This window comes from Theropithecus gelada, chromosome 16, assembly GCF_003255815.1.
Source record: "Theropithecus gelada isolate Dixy chromosome 16, Tgel_1.0, whole genome shotgun sequence".
Taxonomy (NCBI): domain Eukaryota; kingdom Metazoa; phylum Chordata; class Mammalia; order Primates; family Cercopithecidae; genus Theropithecus; species Theropithecus gelada.
The window spans coordinates 54,409,474-54,426,941 of NC_037684.1; the positions used below are offsets into that span (position 1 = coordinate 54,409,474).

Here is a 17,468-nt window from a genome sequence, read left to right on the forward strand (position 1 = left end):
CCAGAGGCCCTGGGCACCGCCGGAGGCGGACGTCCTTCTCTGCGGTCCCCAGCGGGTGGGGCCATTGCCCAGGTTTCTCCCCGCTGACCTCTGGGGCTGCTGTTCTGGCCTCACCCCAGTCTCTCTCCTCTCTAGAAGCACATGCCCCCCGGAAAACTGAAACCAGAGCTCTAAAAGTAGAGAAACAGGTAACCACTGCCTTCTTCCAGGTCCCTGTCCGCTGACCCCCATCCCCAGGACGGTCCTCCAGAGGTGGCTTGGAGAATCTGCAGGGGCACATACCTGCCCCTGGACCCAAGGGCAGTAGCCCCTTGGATAGTCCCTGGCAGCTCCCAGCAAGGTCAGCACAGGGCTCAGGGACCCCCGCAGCCATCCGGGAATGTCAGAGGGCCTCGTGCGCTGAGTGGGTGGCTGCAGTCCTTCGCGCCCGGCCACAGATGTGCTCACAGCTCAAGTGCCAGCCCTGATTCCTGCCTAACTGGGAACCTGTCCTCCAGGAGATGGGGCAGAGTAGGACAGGCGTTGAGGCCCTGGCTCCGAAGCTGGGGGCTGGGGGCCCTCTCTAGGTCCCAGACCAGTGCCTTGGGTGCCAGGCTGCCACGATGAAGGCGAGGCTCGCAGGGTCCAGCCAGGCACGGCTCAGAGCCAGCTCTCAGGGTCCAGCCAGGCACAGCTCAGAGCAGGTGAGGCAGCCTTCATGGCACTGTGGTAACAGGCCCAGGTGCCAACAGAGCCCCAACAGGGCTGGCAGGGGCCCCTCCCACTGGCCTGACACCCCTCCTGCCTGTGTTCCCAGAGGAGCTGGGGGTGGGCAGTGATGGGGGAAGCCCCAGGCTAGAAGCTTCCTGGGAGGGGGCCTGAGATCTGATGGTCCTGGAGGGACCCCCACTCACCACCCAGGCTCCAGGACAGAACTGGGAGTTCCTGAAGCCTGGCCATTCACCCCCAGCCTCCCCCAGCACGTCCACCCCGTGTGAGTGGTCGGCCTAGGACCCTAAGATGGGGGCAGATGAGGCTGTGGCTGAGGGCCCTGCCTGCACCTGCGCTCCTGGGTCAGCCCCACCCCTCGGCCCCTCCCCCCAGCCTGAGTGAAAGGCTGATTCACCACCCGCCCACAGGGGCCCCACCAGGGCCCCTCCTCCCACCATGCACAATGGAGTCCGTGTCCCTGAAGGGCTGGCGCTCAAGGGGGCAGGAATCTGGGGTCAAGCATCCCTGGACTGCAGAAGAGTCCCTGCCCCCAGCACATGGCCATGTCCAGGACCAAACAGCCCGCACCCCTGCCCCAGTGCCCACCACTGCCCCTGTGCATAGCAGCCCTTGGGCAGGGCAGGCTGGAGGCCCAGGGCTGTACCAGACCCTGCCAACCCCTGGCCGGCCCCCAGGCCTAGGAGAAAGAGGTACATGGACCTTTGGCCCCACAGCGCAGCCTGGGACGCAGCCACAGGGAGTCCAGCGCCGCACACTGCGTCTACCCCACCGGCCACTCCCAGCCCCGTGCTGCTCCCACTCCAGAGCTGAGTCTTCCGGTCTCCCTGGCGCCCCCAGGTCACACCCAACACCCAGCACCTGGGCCCCGGAGGGAGGCCACCCCGTCTCCCCACCCAGCCCTCACCTGAGCGCCCAGGCTGCTTGGCCATGGGCAGGGAGACCTCCGTGAGTGGCAGGACGTACACGTCGGGCCCGTTCTGTGCCGCCGTGGCTGGGGAGCCCTGTGCCAGGTCAGCCGCATACTCATCCCCCTCTGCATTCTCAAACTCCTGCGGGCCGGGCCGGGCATGAGCAGGGCTTCTCGAAGGTCCAGGAAGGGTGTGGCTGGGCCTTTCCAGGCCCCTTTCTTCCAGGGCCGAGCTCCCAGGGCAAGACAGGAGGGGGTACTTGGCCCAGAATTGGAGCCCCCACCCCTGCAGGCTAATGGCCCAGCACCCCTGCTAACTGCCCTTCTGTCTCCTCTTGCTGACCCCCACGCCCCCAACCAGGGGCTCCGTTGTCCCATAAGGGGCCAGAGGCAGATCCCAGAGCCAAGAGGACCCATCTCAGACTCCAGAAAGGGTGTGATGAGCTGTAGGCACCAGCGCCTTGGCCTGGCCTCAGTTCCCCCATCGCTCCCTGGTGGGCAGCCCAGGCTGAGCCCCACCTTGGGGCCTGAGGGCCTAGAGGCAGGGAACCAAGGGACCGAGGTGAGGGCACTGAGGCCAGCTGGCCCTGCCCATCCAGAATCAGCCCCCAACACCTCTCAACCACCCGCATCCCCAGCAGCCCCTCACCCCGGGCCCTGCCTGGGGTTCCACCCTCCCATGGGGCAGCTTCAGGGACAGGAATTCCATCGCCCCCTGTCCCACAGTCCTGTGGGAGAAGCAACTAAGCAAGCCCCCCCCCCACTGCGGGGACAAGGAGCATTCCTAGGTGCCTGGGAGCCCAGAGCCCACCTGCCACCGCCATCCACCCCGACGGCCCTGGACCTTTGCCTGGTGGCCACACCACCTCCGGAGCTCCCAGGACTCCTTAAGAGCCTGGCCCCGTGCAGCCTAGGGCTGGGCCACTCCCTGCCAGGCTGCTATTTTGAAATGCAGAGGCCACACCTGTACAGGGGAGACCCCACCCCCAAGTCCAGGGCGCATTCCTGCTCTGAGAGCCAAAGTCTCCAAAGTCCTGGGCCAGCTGAAAGCAAAGGCCCTGGGCACACAGTGACAGCCGCAATCCCCGAGCACTCGGTACAGCCTCTCTGCCTCCTCACAACTCCCAGTGCCCCGGTGGGGAAACTGAGGCTCAGATGGGTCAAGGGACTTCCCGCTGGATCCTGGCCAGCACCCGGGCTGGTAAGTCCGAGGACAGGCAAGTGCAGTGGGAGGGGAGGCCTGGGCTCCTCACACACTACGTGTGACCCTGGGGACGCCTCCCTTCCCTGGGCTGCAAAAAGAGGGGTGGGTGGCTCTGTTGGTATTCCCGCAAGCCTGGCCCAGCCTGCACTTTTGGAGCACACAGGGATGGGGGATGAGGGATGCAGGTGCTGTGTGGGCAACTCCCCCTCCCCAGGACCCAGGAGACCACCCCAGAAGCCCCCTCTTGGCCCTCCAATCCCAGCCCTGGCCCCGCCCATCTGGGCTTTGTGGAGGGGCCCAGGTCACAGATGCCATCTCTCCCTGGGGTCGGGCCCGGGCTCCAGGCATTACCTGCTGCCCAGGGGCCGGCCAGGTCCTGCCGATGCAGCGTGCAATCAGGTAGCACAGGGTCAGCATTGGGGGCCTGCCCAGCCCCTTCCCCCAGCACAGCTCCCCACCAGGGAGTCCGGCACAGGCCCCCAAATCCCAGGAGGGAGCCCAGTGTGGAGGCAGGACTTCCCAGAGGCACGCTGGCGCTGGAATGTTCCGGGCACCATGTTCCCAAGGAGGTGAGGAGGGCGCAGGAGGAGGAGGAGGAGCTGTGGCCAGCCCTTGTTTGGGGCCTTGTTCTTACAGTGCCCCGAGGAGGGGCCACTGATACAATAGCCCCACATGTCCCACCCAGGCCCCACCTCCACTCCTGCCCCCGCCAAGACCTTGAGGCTCTGGCCTCAGGATGCCCAGGAAGGCGCCAGCGCGGCCTGGCCCGGCCCCTGGTGCCAGCAGGTCCAGGGGCACGTCCCCAGGGCAGGGTAGGGGCTCTGGGCAGGAGCGCAGACCCCACAGCCTGGAGCCACAGCTTTGCTGCCCAGGCCCGCAGCTGCTCATTGGTTGACGGGGCCTAGGCCACCTCAGAGGGCTCTGGAAGGGTGAACGGGCTGGAAAATGTGGCCTTTGGAAAAGGCAAAAAGGCCACATTCAGCACCGTCACCTTCCAGGCCAGCGAGACAGGTGGGCAGGGCCAGATCCTTGGCCCACTCTGCGTCATGACATACTGGGGCAGGGAGGACTCTGGGACTGTCTCCAAAATGGGGGTGACGCCGGCGGGGGCACGGGTCACTTTGTAGAAAAACGCCCCTGAGATATGGACGGGGTGCTGTGTGCGCCGCAGAACGAAGCCTCCCCCCTCCCGCTCCCTCTCTGACTTCTCCTGGCGTAAGAATCCGACCTCTGGCCCAGGGATGGGGCTGACCCCCGTGGGGGTGTGAACCACCAGAGGTCCAGGCCAGGGTGTCGTTTGCTCATCAGCAGGAATGGGGCCCATGGAGACTCCGGGAGGGGTGGGCAGTGCTGCCCGGGGCTCTCTCTGCCTGGCCCTCCCTGCTGCTCGGAGTTACAGCTGGAAGTGGGCTGGGGGTTGACAGCGGGAGGAACAGTGCTCAGCACCTGTCCTTGGCTGGGGGCCTTGGCCTCCAGAAGGGCAGCCTAGTGAGGCCAGGCCTTGCCCTTGGTGATGCTCCCTAACCAGCAGGCAGGCTCCAGCATCACACACCGCCCCTCCAGAGGGCAGAAGATACCCCGGGCAAGGTGACAACTGGTGAGAAGGTATCTGTGCGGGGAGCTTGTCTGGGCGGCCCGGACTTCCCCTTGCAGGTTGAATTCGGAGGGATGTGAGGGCCCCCTGCAGAGGCAGCTCCTTCACCAGGAGTCAGGGGCCTCTAGGGAGGCAAGCCCCCTCCCACACCAGCTCCAGAGTCCCCGACACCCCCTGAAAGGCTGTCCTCAGCCTCCACGAGTGCTCAAGCCCAGCCCCAGGCTGGAGTGGGAGCATCAGATCACGCCCCAACAGACGGCTTCAAAGTCAGGGAAGCTGGGGCAGGTTCCTGAGGAGGAGCTATGGAGTCCCTGGGCCAGGGTCCAGGTGGTCCCCAGGTGGCCCCGCAGCGACTACGGCCACCTAGCAGCCACCTTGGTGGCCCTGGGAAGGACAGAAGCTCAGGGTCAAGTGGACGCTACAGGCCTTGCCTGCGGGATCCCACAGCAGCTCCCGCGGCCCCCAGGCCTCACCTTGAACCCGATGCCGCCCTTCTTACAGCACAGGCAGGCCAGCATGAGGACGATGACGGCGAAGAGCCCGGAGAAAGACACAGCCACCACGGCGAGGGAGGATGGCCAGGACAGCTCGCTGAGCGGGGCGCCGTCTGCGGGAGAGCGGCGCAGTGAGAGTGGCCATGGCTGAGGGCCGGCCAGGCCCCTGCCCCTGCTCCAGGCTCCGCAGCCCCAGTCCAGGCTGGGCCTCAGCACCCTGACCTCTCGCCCCAGACCCCACACCTCACAGTGTGGTGAGCAGGTGGCCAGAGCCTGCAGTCAGTCACTGGACGCCGCCCCGGCCTTGCCAGGGCGACATGGGGTTGGCAGAGTGGCCAGAGCCTGCCCAGTTCCCAATTCTAGGGTTCACAGATACCCCTCTGAGAAGTCAGGGTCTCAGGGGCTACAGGGGGACCCCCATCTCCCTCCCGGATGCCGGTCACCCCACCTTGCCCCTCTGGGGCTGGGAAGGGGACATGGACTCCTCAAACACAGGAGACCATGTTGCTGGCTGCTATCTGCAGGCCATGCATCAGGCTCCGGACAGCGAGGGCTCAAGGCTCTTCCAGCCTCTGAGGTGCGGGGACCTCACTGTCCCTGAGAAGGTGGTGCTGCCTCTGCTGGGCAGCAGGGCTCCTGCGTGCCTCCAGGCTGTCCCCTTGCCAAACCTACTGCCAGGCCTCTGGTGCTGTTTCTGTCCTGGGAACCGCGGGGAAACCCCCTTCTGCAGCTGCTGGTCCACGGAGCCCCTCATCTCAGAGGGAAACTGACAGTACAGCGTCCCTCCCAACACCCGAGTATTGAGCTGGGCCCGGCTTCCAAATCAGGACAGCTGAGCTGAGCCAGGCTTCGAGGAAGCTCGGTCCATCTGCTGCCCACAGGATGACACGGTGGGGGCCAGCCTGGGTGTCCCCTGGGCAGGGGAGGGCACACTGACCCGCTGGCTCCATCCCCTGGGCCTGCCCCATCCCACCACACCCAGCTCCAATCCGTGCCCTTCCCTAAGAGCTTTCTGTCTGGCTGTCCTCCACTTGGCCCTGGAGATTTCCCGGCCACCCCCAGTGCCTCTTGCCACTGAGCACCTACAGCTTCTCAGCTCCCCAGCTCCCAACACCCCTCAACACCCCACCTCCTGGCCCAGCACACCCCCAAAGCTGTTGTCATCTCTACCCCACTGGACCAGCAATGAAACAGGGTCAGCGGGAGCAGGGCTGCCCAAGGTGGCACAGCTGATCTCGCCTGGCCTGCTCTGCCAGGGCTGCAGGCTAACGGGGCATCTGGGAAGGCTGCCTGGAGGTGGCATGAGCTAGAAGACAGTGAAGGCACCCTGGGCTTCCTGCTCGGGTCTCCAGGTTGTTTCCCACACCCACACACGGGGAAGAGAGGACCCAGGACGGCTTGGAGTGAGGACCAGACAGGGCTGTGGGGACAAGGAGGCAGGGGGGCCCGCAAAGCAAGACCCGGGTTACTGGGGCAGGAAACCAACTCTGCCGCACGTGGAGAAGAGCCAACGGGTGGGGCCGTGAACAGATGTCGTCCCAGGCGAGGTTTCCAGGATGTGCGTGCGTGTCATGCGTGTGAGGACACCCCGCACACCGGGTAAGCCCCCCTGTGTTCTCACACCCGTAAGGCAGGAACACAGGCAGAGGCTCACAGGCACTCAGCAGGCCCCGCCCTCCGAAGCAGCCAGTGCCTTCCGGGACTGTGTGTTGCCATGGTGCCCATCTCCCAGGCTCCATCTGGTGCCTGCCTGGCATCGGTCCACACCCCTCTGCCACCCTCGCCCACGCCCTCCTGGCCCGTCTCCTGGCGGGCCTTTCCCTCATGGGACACACTGGGTGAGTGAAGGAACCTCTCTGTGGCCTTTTGGGGCCAGGATCTGGACTTCTGTCCTCAGAGCTGGCAGAGCCCTGGGGCTGGACAGGCCACCTGCTGGGCAAACGGCAGCCCCAGGAGGCCCGACCTCAGCCTCCCCCTCAACCTCCCCTTCGGGCCCCACCTCAGCCACCCTGGGCTCCCCCACCCCAAGACCCTATCCACCCCCCGTCCTCCCCCACACTGAGGCAGCTGGCCCTGGGGCATGGCCCTGCTGAGTCCCCTCTCCCCTCTAGAAGGCCCCGGTCCCAGTGCTGGGCGGCCATGGGGGGTCATTCAGCACCACGTGCTGACTCAGTGGAGGGCAAAGGTGGGCAGGGGCACTGGGCAGGCCTGCCCATGAGCACAAGGCCACGTCCCCTGAAGGTGGATGTGTAGGCGTGGGGGGTGGCCACACAAGCCAGCCAGAGCCAGAGGGTTGCAAGGAGAGGCGGCACACAGGCTTTCCAATCCACAGAAGCAGTGGGTTTCTGGAGCCCCTGCCAGCGCCCAGAGCCGCAGAAACCACAGTGGATCCCACCTGACAGCGGCTGTCCGAAGCTCCACCCAGAGACCCTCCCTCATCAGAATCACTACCACCCTTGCGGGGCGCGATGACTCACGCCTGTAATCTCAGCACTTTGGGTGGATCACTTGAGGTCAGGAGTTCAAGACCAGACTGGCCAACGTAGTGAAACCCCATCTCTACTAAAAGTACAAAAATTAGCTGGGCGTGGTAGCACAAGCCTGTAATCCAAGCTATACAAGAGGCTGAGGCAGGAGAATTGCTCAAACCCAGGAGGCGGAGGTTGCAGTGAGCCGAGATTGTACCATTGCACTCCAGCCTGGGCAACAGAGTAGGACTCTGCCTTAAAAAAAAAAAAAAAAGAATTACTGCCATCTCACTTTGCAGATGAGGACACTGGGGCCCATGGAAGTGAGGTGGTTTGTCCAGGACACCAGCAAGTCCAGGCCCTGTCCTCATGGCCACGAGAGGACCCTGGACAGAGGAGGGGGTTCCCACAGCCTCTCAGCCGCAGGTCGATGGCTCCCTCAGGCCCACCTGCTCTGGGCCACCCTGGCACCCACAGCCTAATGCACCCGCCACCACCTCTGCATTCCCAGAACCTTCTCCGTGCCCTCGTCAGAGGCACCTGCTGCCGGGGCCCCACTGGCTGTCAGCTTGCAAGACAGACCACGCTCTGACCCCAGATGCCAAGGGCCAGGCCTAGTACCCTGGGCACCATGACACTTGTAACAATCCAGCACACATAGGTGCCCACATATGTGCATGCGTGAAAACACATGAAACATTCATGTGCACACACCTCATGAAAACACAGGAAACATACATGCACACGTAGCATGCATGCAACCATACCTGTGACCGTGTGCACACACTGTACATGGGCCAAGACATAAATGTCATGCACAGACGTGCACACGTGTATATGCATGTGTACATACCACACACACACATCCACACGTGCACATACATAACCACACACGAGCATACCCACACGCACACACCCACATGCACACCCACATATGCGAGCCCACGCCCCCACACTGGCGCGAACACACCTACACATGCAAGCACATACGCACACACCAACACAGGCACAGGCACACGCACCCACACACACGCACACACCAACACACATGCGCACACACACACAATGTACACCCCCACACAGGCATACACACATGCACACACCCACACGCACGCACACACCCACACCAGCATGCACACATCCACATGCACACACCCCCACACGTGTGCAAACATATCCACACACATGCACACAGACACACCCACATGCACGCGCATGCGTGTGCACACACGCATCCAGACATACCCAAACAGGCGTATGCACACACACCCACACGTGCGCACACACGCACATGCACACACCCACACATGCGCACACACACGTGCGTACACACCCACACGCACATACCCATACACTCGTAGACACAGATACCCACACGTGCGTGCACACATGCGCACACACCCACACACATGCACACACACATACCCAGACGCGCACATATCCACCTGCACCCACACACAACTCCACAGGAGCACACATGAATGCACACATGCGCACACACATCCCCTGGCTCAGTCCCCACTACCGGCCTGCTCAGTATCATCATCCTCAGTTTACAAGTATGAAAACCGAGGCTCAGGGATGTCACAAGCACACCCAAAGGGTGGCCCGGCTCTGCCAGCTCCATACCCTGCTCCAGACGCCACGCCTGCCCCTCCACAAGCCACGCGAAGGCTCCACTTATTTCCTTGGGGTTAGCCCCACGAGCAGGTGGGGAGGCCTCTGTGGGGTCTGCTTGCCTGTCCCGCTCATTAATGCCTCACTCTTCCCAGATGTGAGAAGGGGTATCTGGGACCTCACAGCCCAGGAAAACACAAGTTGCACATGACTTTGTTTCTGAAACTTCTTGAAAGCCCATTTAAACCAGCATCCCACTGTTTAACCCTCTGCTACCACCCACGCTGCACAGTGTCCCCCAGGCTCTTCCAAGCCCGGCCCTCTGCTGCCACACATACCGCGCGGCCCTCAGGCTCTTCCAAGCCCAGCCTGGCCATACTGCAGTCCCTGGTCCTCCCGCAGGCCTTACGAGAGCCCAAGAAAGCAGCCGCACTGAAAGGTCCCTTCAAAGCAGACCGCCCCCAACCCTCCGCTGCACTGCCCCTGGCCATGGTGAGAATGGGTGCAGTTCTGCCTCCTCTGCAGCTGGGCTGGAGGGTGCCTGTGTGAGCCTGTGGTGGATACACTGTGACACCAGCATGCACACACGTGTCCAGGCTGTGGCTTCCTAAGGCCACTGTCCACACAAGGAACCAGGGCCTCACCCATGCGGGGTAAAATGCACCAGGATCGTCACAGCCCTTGAGTCCTCTGTCCACCAGCCTTGTCCACTGGCACTGAATCGGCCACTCTTGGGACCCCCAGAGGGTGACTCTATTTGTTTCAGAGATGGGGTCTCACTGTGTTGTCCGGATGGGAATACAGTGGTACGATCACAGCTCACTACAGCCGGGAACTCCTGGCCTCAAGCAGTCCTCCCTGCCCAGCCTCTCGGGTAGCTGGGATTACAGGTGTGACAGGCATGTGCCACCTGGCTTGGCTGGTGACTATTTCTACTGTTCCTGCTGCGTCTTCTGGTCAGCACTCTGCCGTGAGGGAGGACAGGGCCTTCACCCCCACTTGCTTTTTTCATATCAGTGCTCAAGACACTATCATTCCCATTTATTTACATCACACTTAGGAGCTCCTTTTCATTCCAATGAGCTGTAACGTGTTACTATAATTGTTTAGTTTGATTCTCAAATTTCCCCAGATTCGGCAAGAGGGCACCTGGTGTATGCAGAGTAACGCCCCTAGAGCTGTCCACCTCCCAATCCTCGAAACATGAGACTGGGTGCCCTACACGGCAAAAGGAACTTTGCAGGCGGGATTAAGGAAAGGACCTGAGGTGAGGCCATTGGCCCAGATTGCCAGGCGAGCCAGGGTCATCCCGAGGGTCTTTGGACGAGGGAGGCAGGAACTGGAGACAAGAGAAGTGACTGCAGAAGCAGAGGCCATGGGGGCCATGGGGGCGTGGGGGCCGTGGGGGCTGTGAGCCGTGGATGCGAGGGGCTAAAAAGGCCAGGGGTGGACTCTCCCCAGAGCCCAGCCTCCACTGTGTTGACTGTACCCAATGAAAGTGACCTTTGGCCGGGTGTGGTGGCTCACGCCTGTAATCCCAGCACTTTGGAAGGCCAAGGTGGGTGGATCACCTGAGGTTAGGAGTTCAAGGCCAGCCTGGCCAACATGGTGAAAACCCCGTCTCTACTAAAAATACAAAAAACTAGCCGGCCATGGTGGCGTGTGCCTGTAATCCCAGCTACCTGGGAGGCAGACGCTACAGTGAACTGAGATTGCACCACTGCACTCCAGCCTGGGCGACAGAGTGAGACTCTGTCCCCCGCAAAAGAAAAGAAAGTGAGTGACTTTCAATTTCTGATCTCCAGAACCTACAATAATCGACTCCATGAAATCTGTAGTCAGTGGCCACAGCGGCCACAGGAAACTCACACAGCGGCCCTTCCGAGGGGCTTAGAAGCAAAGCCTTTGTGGTATCTGCCCCCAACCCCTGTGCCTCCTGGGACACAGGACGGGCCCAGCGAGGGTGGGGGTGCCACAGAAAGCTTGGTGGCTGGGCCGGTCCCTAGAGGGCCACCATCAATCCTCAAAGCCATACTCAGATGCAGTGGCTCAGGCCTGGCACCAGCTGGTCCCAAGGTGGGGGTGGCGAGGGCACATCTGCTGTGCATACGTGGCTGGACGTGCGGGGGGCAGGTCCAGGTCGGCTTCAAGGACTCTGCCCAGGCTAACCCTAGAGGCCTCTGGTACCAGTTTTTCCTCCTCTCCTCTCCTCTTTCCTTCCTTCCTTTCTCTTTCTTTCTCTCTCTCTCTCTCCCCCTCCTTCCCTCTCCCTCCCTCTCTCTTTCTTTTTTGACAGAGTCTCACTCTGTTACCCAGGCTAGAGTGCAGTGGCATGATCTCAGCTTACTGCAACCTCCGCCTCCCGATTTCAAGTGATTCTCCCACCTCAGCCCCCCAAGTAGCTGGGATTACAGGCACCTGCCACCACCACCCCCGGAGAACTTTTGTATTTTTAGTAGAAACAGGGTTTCACTATGTTGGCCAGGCTGGTCTTGAACTCCTGACTTCAGGTGATCCACTTGCCTTGGCCTCCCAAAGTGCTGGGATTACAGGCATGAGCCACTGGGCCTGCTCTATCATTTCTTTTCTTTTTGAGATAGAATCTCGCTCTGTCACCCAGGCTGGAGCACAGTGGTGCAATCACGGCTCACGGCAGCCTCAAACTCCTGGGCTCAAATAATCCTCCCGCCTTAGCCTCCCAAGGTAGCTCAGACCAAAGGCTTACACCACCATTCTCAGCTAATGTTTACATTTTTTTTGTAGAGACAGGTCTCACTATGTTGTCCAGGCTGGTCTCAAACTCCTAGGTTCAATCCATCTTCCCGCCTTAGCCTCCAGTTTCAAAGTTAATGTCTAATTTGGCCATTGTCTGGCTCTGGAGTGCTGCCTCTGCTGAGAGGTTGGGGTGGGAAGAGGCAGAGCCAGCCAGAGGGAGCTGGCAGGGGGCCAAGAGCAGGGAAGAGAAGGTGCTTGTGGTGGAGACACCCCCACAACAGGCTGCCGGTTTTGAGTTGTTCCCACCCTCCTGGGAGTGGCCCCCTCACCTGTGAGTCCCCCTGAGCAGTGAGGACCCGGCCCCACCCCGCCCCGGCCAGCCAGACCCCCGTCCCCATCCCCCAAAGTCCACTTCACTTGTAACCACCCTTTCCACCGAGGCATGGACGCACAGTCAGCGCGACCCTCACGCCCACCAGGTGGCACTCTCAGCCATTTTACACAGGCGGTGGAGAGGACAGGAGGCTCCCGGGACGCTGGACCACGCACGGAGGAACAGGGAGACCAGCTCCAGGCACAGCGTAGCCTCAGCTCAAAACACAGGCATGGTCCAGGATGGCGCTTGCCCAGGGCAGAGCTGAGGGATCCCAGCTTGGGGTGCCGCAGCCGGCAGCATTGCCGGCACACGGTCCTCCCTCGAAGGCCATGAGAGAGTTCCGAGAGTGGCCTGGCTGAGCCTGAGGATGGCCTCATAGCCCAAGCCCTTGGGCACACCTGGCTCGGCGAGCCCCCCCACCCCACAACCTGCACACGTCACAGGCAGAAGCCGCCTCCAGCAGCCCCAGGTCCCAGGCAGCCTGTGCGGACCCTGGAGTCCCGGGACACATCACCTGACCTGGTCCAGCGTCTACAGGGCTGTCCCCAGGACCGGGTGTTCATTGCAGCACAGGGTGGCCCTGGTCAAAGCCGAGAGCTAGGAAGTTTTCTGTGTTGGGTCCAAATGCACTTTTCCTCGACTCCATGCAGCCCCCACCTCCTGTGTCCACGCAGCCCCGCCTCCCATGGCCACACCTGGTCCTCCAGCCTCCTCGGCCCCTCTGGCTTCACAGTCTCTCTCCTCAGCATGTCGCCCCACAGTTAGCAATCCCCACCCCTGATAAGGCCAGGATTGTGTGGAGTCCAGGGGCCCCATGGTGAGTGGCCACGGGGTGTGATCCCCATGGGTTAAGGCGAGGCCTCCACTCTCTCCACCCACACCGCCTCTTCCAGAACCTTGGGCCCTACCTGTCCGGGGCTCCAGGCTCTGCTCACCCATTGGGCGTGCCTGGCATGCCCCATGGGTGTGGGCGTAACCCCCACATGCCAGCTCAGTCTGAGGTTCCAAGGTTCCCGGCCATTCACCCCACAACGGCAGGTGCACGCAAGGTGAGCACAAGGCCCAGGGTTGCCCCTGCATGCTTCCTCTGCCCAAGCTGCCTTCCTGCAGGGATGGGTGGCCAGGGTGGCCAGCACACAAGGTGTGGCTCTCTGTCCCCACCCCTGTCCCCGCTCGGCCCCTCAGGAAGCTTCCTGCTAAGTGGCTCCATGCACCCCTCCAGGAACTCGGGGCTCGCTCCCCTCCCCTCCCCGAGGCAGTCTCTTTCAGCTTTCGTGGCACCAACAGCCAGGGTCTCTTGCACAGACCCAGCCTGGCCCACACCCCCCAAAAATGCCCCCAAAATGTCCCCAAATCACACCCACAAATGGGTCAGGATCAGCAAAGCTGCAGATGGGAGCCTGGGGGTAAAGGTCAAGGCCCCTTGTCCCAGCCCCCACACTGCCCTCCCCATTGCTCTGTGCTGGCCAGGTGTTCACACCTGGAGCAATGTGGCCGGGACTCTGGGACAAGGTGGCCACATTGTCAGGGAAGAGCAGGCCTCTGGGTGGCTGAGAGGACACAGTGGCCCCTGGAGGTACCCCCAGGGAGGGCTGCTGCAGCTGGAACAACAGAGTGGCAAGAGGGCAGGGCAGGGGGCCTGCAGGAGCCCACAGGGCTTCCTTAAGAGCCACCCACCCACTCTCAGTGCCCGCCCCCCACCCCCCAGCCATTCACATTTCCAGCGTAGGAGGAGTTCGCCTTCATTGTTATTAAAGCTTCTGTCTTTTTTTTTTTTTTTTNCCTCCCGAGTAGCTGGGACTACAGGCGCCCGCCACCTCGCCCGGCTAAGTTTTTGTATTTTTAGTAGAGACGGGGTTTCACCGTGTTAGCCAGGATGGTCTCGATCTCCTGACCTCGTGATCCGCCCGTCTCGGCCTCCCAAAGTGCTGGGATTACAGGCTTGAGCCACCGCGCCCGGCCAAAGCTTCTGTCTTAATCAAATCCACACTCGAGAGTGTGGCAGAGTCAGAGCCCGGCTCACTCCTGTGAATCCCAAAGTCCAACGTGCTGGTGCCCATTAGAGACACTGCCGTAGACGAAGCTCCCCGGTGAAAGAAGCTAACAGGGTGGGAAAAGAAAGCACAGACAGGAAATGTGCCCTTCCAGGGACTAACAGGTCAGAAGCTACAACAATGAGAACCTCACAGTGCTGGGGCACAGACCCACCAAAATCTGGGCCTGGCCGTGCAGAGGATTCCATGCTCCATGACAAGCCTGACTGCAGGCTGGGCGTGATGGCTCATGGATGTAATCCCAGCACTTCAGGAGGCCGAGGTGGGTGGATCACTTGAGGTTAGGAGTTCGACACCAGCCTGGCCAACATGGTGAAACTCTGCCTCTACTAAAAATACAAAACTTAGCCGGGTGGCGCATGCCTGAAATCCCAGCTACTCGGGAGGCTGAGGCAGAAGAATCGCTTGAACTCCCGAGGTGGAAGATGCAGTGAGCCAAGATTGCGCCACTGCACTCCTGCCTGGGCTATCGACAGATCGAGACTCCCCCCACCAAAAAAAAAAAAAAAAAAAAAAAAAGCCTGACTGCATAACTTCAGATTAAATGATTCTAAGTTAGATCACAACATCTTAAAAGAAAATAGGTAACTATTAGATTTCTGAATGGAGAAGGATTTTTAAGTTAAAAGCAATGGAAGGGATCACAAAAGAAAATATTGAAGGCTTTGACTCCATAAAAAGGTCTGTTCCAGCTGGGCACGGTGGCTCACACCCGTAATCCCAGCACTTTGGGAGGCCGAGGCAGGCGGATCACCTGAGGTCAGGAATTCGAGACCAGCCTAATCAATATGATGAAACCCCATCTCTACTAAAAATACAAAAATTAGCTGGGCGTGGTGGCATGTTTCTGTAATCCTAGCTACTCGGGAGGCTGAGACAGGAGAATTGCTTGAACCCGCGAGGCAGAGGCTGCAGTGAGCTGAAATCGTGCCACTGCACTCCAACCTGGGCAACAAGAGCAAAACTCCATCTCAAAAAAAAAAAAAAAAAAAAGAAAAAGTGTGTTCAATAAAAGCCCTCAAATTAAAGGCACACAGCGAACCAGAAAAAACAATTTACAAAAAATGTGTCAAAGAGCTGATGTCATGACTACACAGAACACACAATTAGTGAAAATTAACTAATACTCTAAGAACCCAAACATAAACAAGACTGGGCACAGTAGCTCACGCCTGTAATCCCAGCACTTTGGGAGGCTGAGGCGGGCGGATCACCCAAGGTCAGGAGTTTGAGACCAGCCTAACCAATATGATGAAACCCCATCTCTACTAAAAATACAAAAATTAGCTGGGCGTGGTGGCATGGGCCTGTAATCCCAGCTACTCAGGAGGCTGAGGCAGGGGAATTGCTTGATCCCAAGAGGTGGAGGTTATAGTGAGCCACCAAGATCGCACCACTGCTCTCCAGCCTGGGCGAGAGCAAGACGCCGTCTCAAAACAACCAACCAACAACAAAAAACCAAACTGCCCAAAATCCATGAGAAGATGTCCAGCCTTGATCATAAAGAAATGCAGAATTGGCCGGGCGCGGTGGCTCACGCCTGTAATCCCAGCACTTTGGGAGGCCGAGGCGGGTGGATCACAAGGTCAGGAGATCGAGACCACAGTGAAACCCCGTCTCTACTAAAAATACAAAAAAAAATTAGCCGGGCGCGGTGGTGGGTGCCTGTAGTCCCAGCTACTCAGGAGGCTGAGGCAGGAGAATGGCGTGAACCCGGGAGGCGGAGCTTGCAGTGAGCCGAGATTGCGCCACTGCACTCCAGCCTGGGCGACAGCGCGAGACTCCGTCTCAAAAAAAAAAAAAAAAAAAAAAAAGAAATGCAGAATTATAACATGTCCAGCTTCCAGACAGTGGGAGTTTTTAGAAGCCAGTAAATCAGAATCGGCGGCCCAGGCAGTTTGGCGGGTGTTAAAGCAGAACAGCCTGGAGACCTGCCTTCTTTCCAGCCAAGTAATTCCACATCTGGGAATTTACACTAAGAAAATAACCTTGGCCGGGCATGGTGGCTCACGCCTGTAATCCCAGCACTTTGGGAGGCTGAAGTGGGCGGATCACGAGGTCAGGAGATCAAGACCATCCTGGCTAACACGGTGAAACCCCGTCTCTACTAAAAATACAAAAAATTAGCCGGGCGCGGTGGCAGCACCTGTAGTCCCAGCTACTCGGGAGGCTGAGACAAGAGAATGGTGCGAAACCCAGAAGGCGGAGCTTGCAGTGAGCCAAGATCACGCCACTGCACTCCAGCCTGGGTGACAGAGCAAGACTCTGTCTCAAAAAAAAAAAAAGAAAAAAAGAAAATAACCTCGAGGGCACATGCATCCAGAATACAAATAAAGAATGAGAAAGTGAACACCACAGATGGAAAAAGCTATTTGCACAAAGATGTTCATTGCAGTGGTATTTATAAGAGTAAAAAAGAGGCCGGGCGTGGTGGCTCACGCCTGTAATCCCAGCATTCTGGGAGGCTGAGGCAGGCAGATCACAAGGTCAGGAGATTGAGGCCATCCTGGCTAACATGGTGAAAACCCATCTCTACTAAAAATACAAAAAAAATTAGCCGGGTGTGGTAGTGGGCACCTGTAGTCCCAGCTACTCGGGAGGCTGAGGCAGGAGAATGCCATGAACCCGGGGGGCAGAGGTTGCAGTAATCGCACCACTGCACTCCAGCCTGGGGGACAGAGCGAGACTCCATCTCAAAAACAAAAAGTAAAAAAGAGCCTAAATGTTCAACAGTGAAAAAATGATGAAATAAAAACAATGGTATATCTGCAAAATAAGCCATAAAAAGTGAGTTTAAGACTATGTTTTAGGCCAGGTGAGGTGGCGAGGTGGCTCACACCTGTAATCCCAGGAAGCCAAGACTGGTGGATTGCTTGAGCTCAGGAGTTTGAGACCAGCCTGGCCAACATGGCAAAATCCCATTTAAAAACACACACACAAAAAAAACCATTAGCCAGGCATAGTATCACACGCCTGTGGTCCCAGCTACTCGGGAGGCTGAGGTGGCAGGATTGCTTAAGCCTGGGCGTGGAGGTTGCAGTGAGCTGAGATTGTGCCACCGTACTCGAGCCTGGGTGATGGAGGAAGACCCTGTCTCAAAGAAAAGAAGGTGTTTTAAACATATGGGATGATAGCAACGATGTTATGCTAAGGAAAAGCAGCAGGACGTGCAGGGCGCCCAAGACCAGGGCGTGAGGGAAACGTGTTATTGTGGCTGCAGGGCGTGGGGTATAGATAGATGTGCATATACATATTTGATGGGCTTTGACGTCTCATATACAGATGTTAGAACTAAGGAAATTACACACGGTCACCATGCGCCATTTGG

At 59.5% G+C, this 17,468-nt stretch overlaps 1 protein-coding gene across 2 annotated transcripts in view; it reads right to left on the minus strand.

Annotated features, from left to right (window-relative positions):
* The window catches only part of AATK (apoptosis associated tyrosine kinase), a 47,013-nt gene that overhangs the window by 11,942 nt on the left and 17,603 nt on the right, over positions 1-17,468 (minus strand). Inside the window, exons 2-3 of one of the 2 annotated variants that reach the window (XM_025362213.1) lie at positions 4,890-5,023; positions 1,616-1,760 (exon numbers count right to left, since the gene is read on the minus strand). In XM_025362213.1, the coding sequence (XP_025217998.1) occupies positions 1,616-1,760; positions 4,890-5,023 (279 nt within the window). Of the gene's footprint in view, positions 1-1,615; positions 1,761-2,429; positions 2,471-4,889; positions 5,024-17,468 lie in introns of those variants that run through there. The other variant, XM_025362214.1, reaches the window with a different exon arrangement.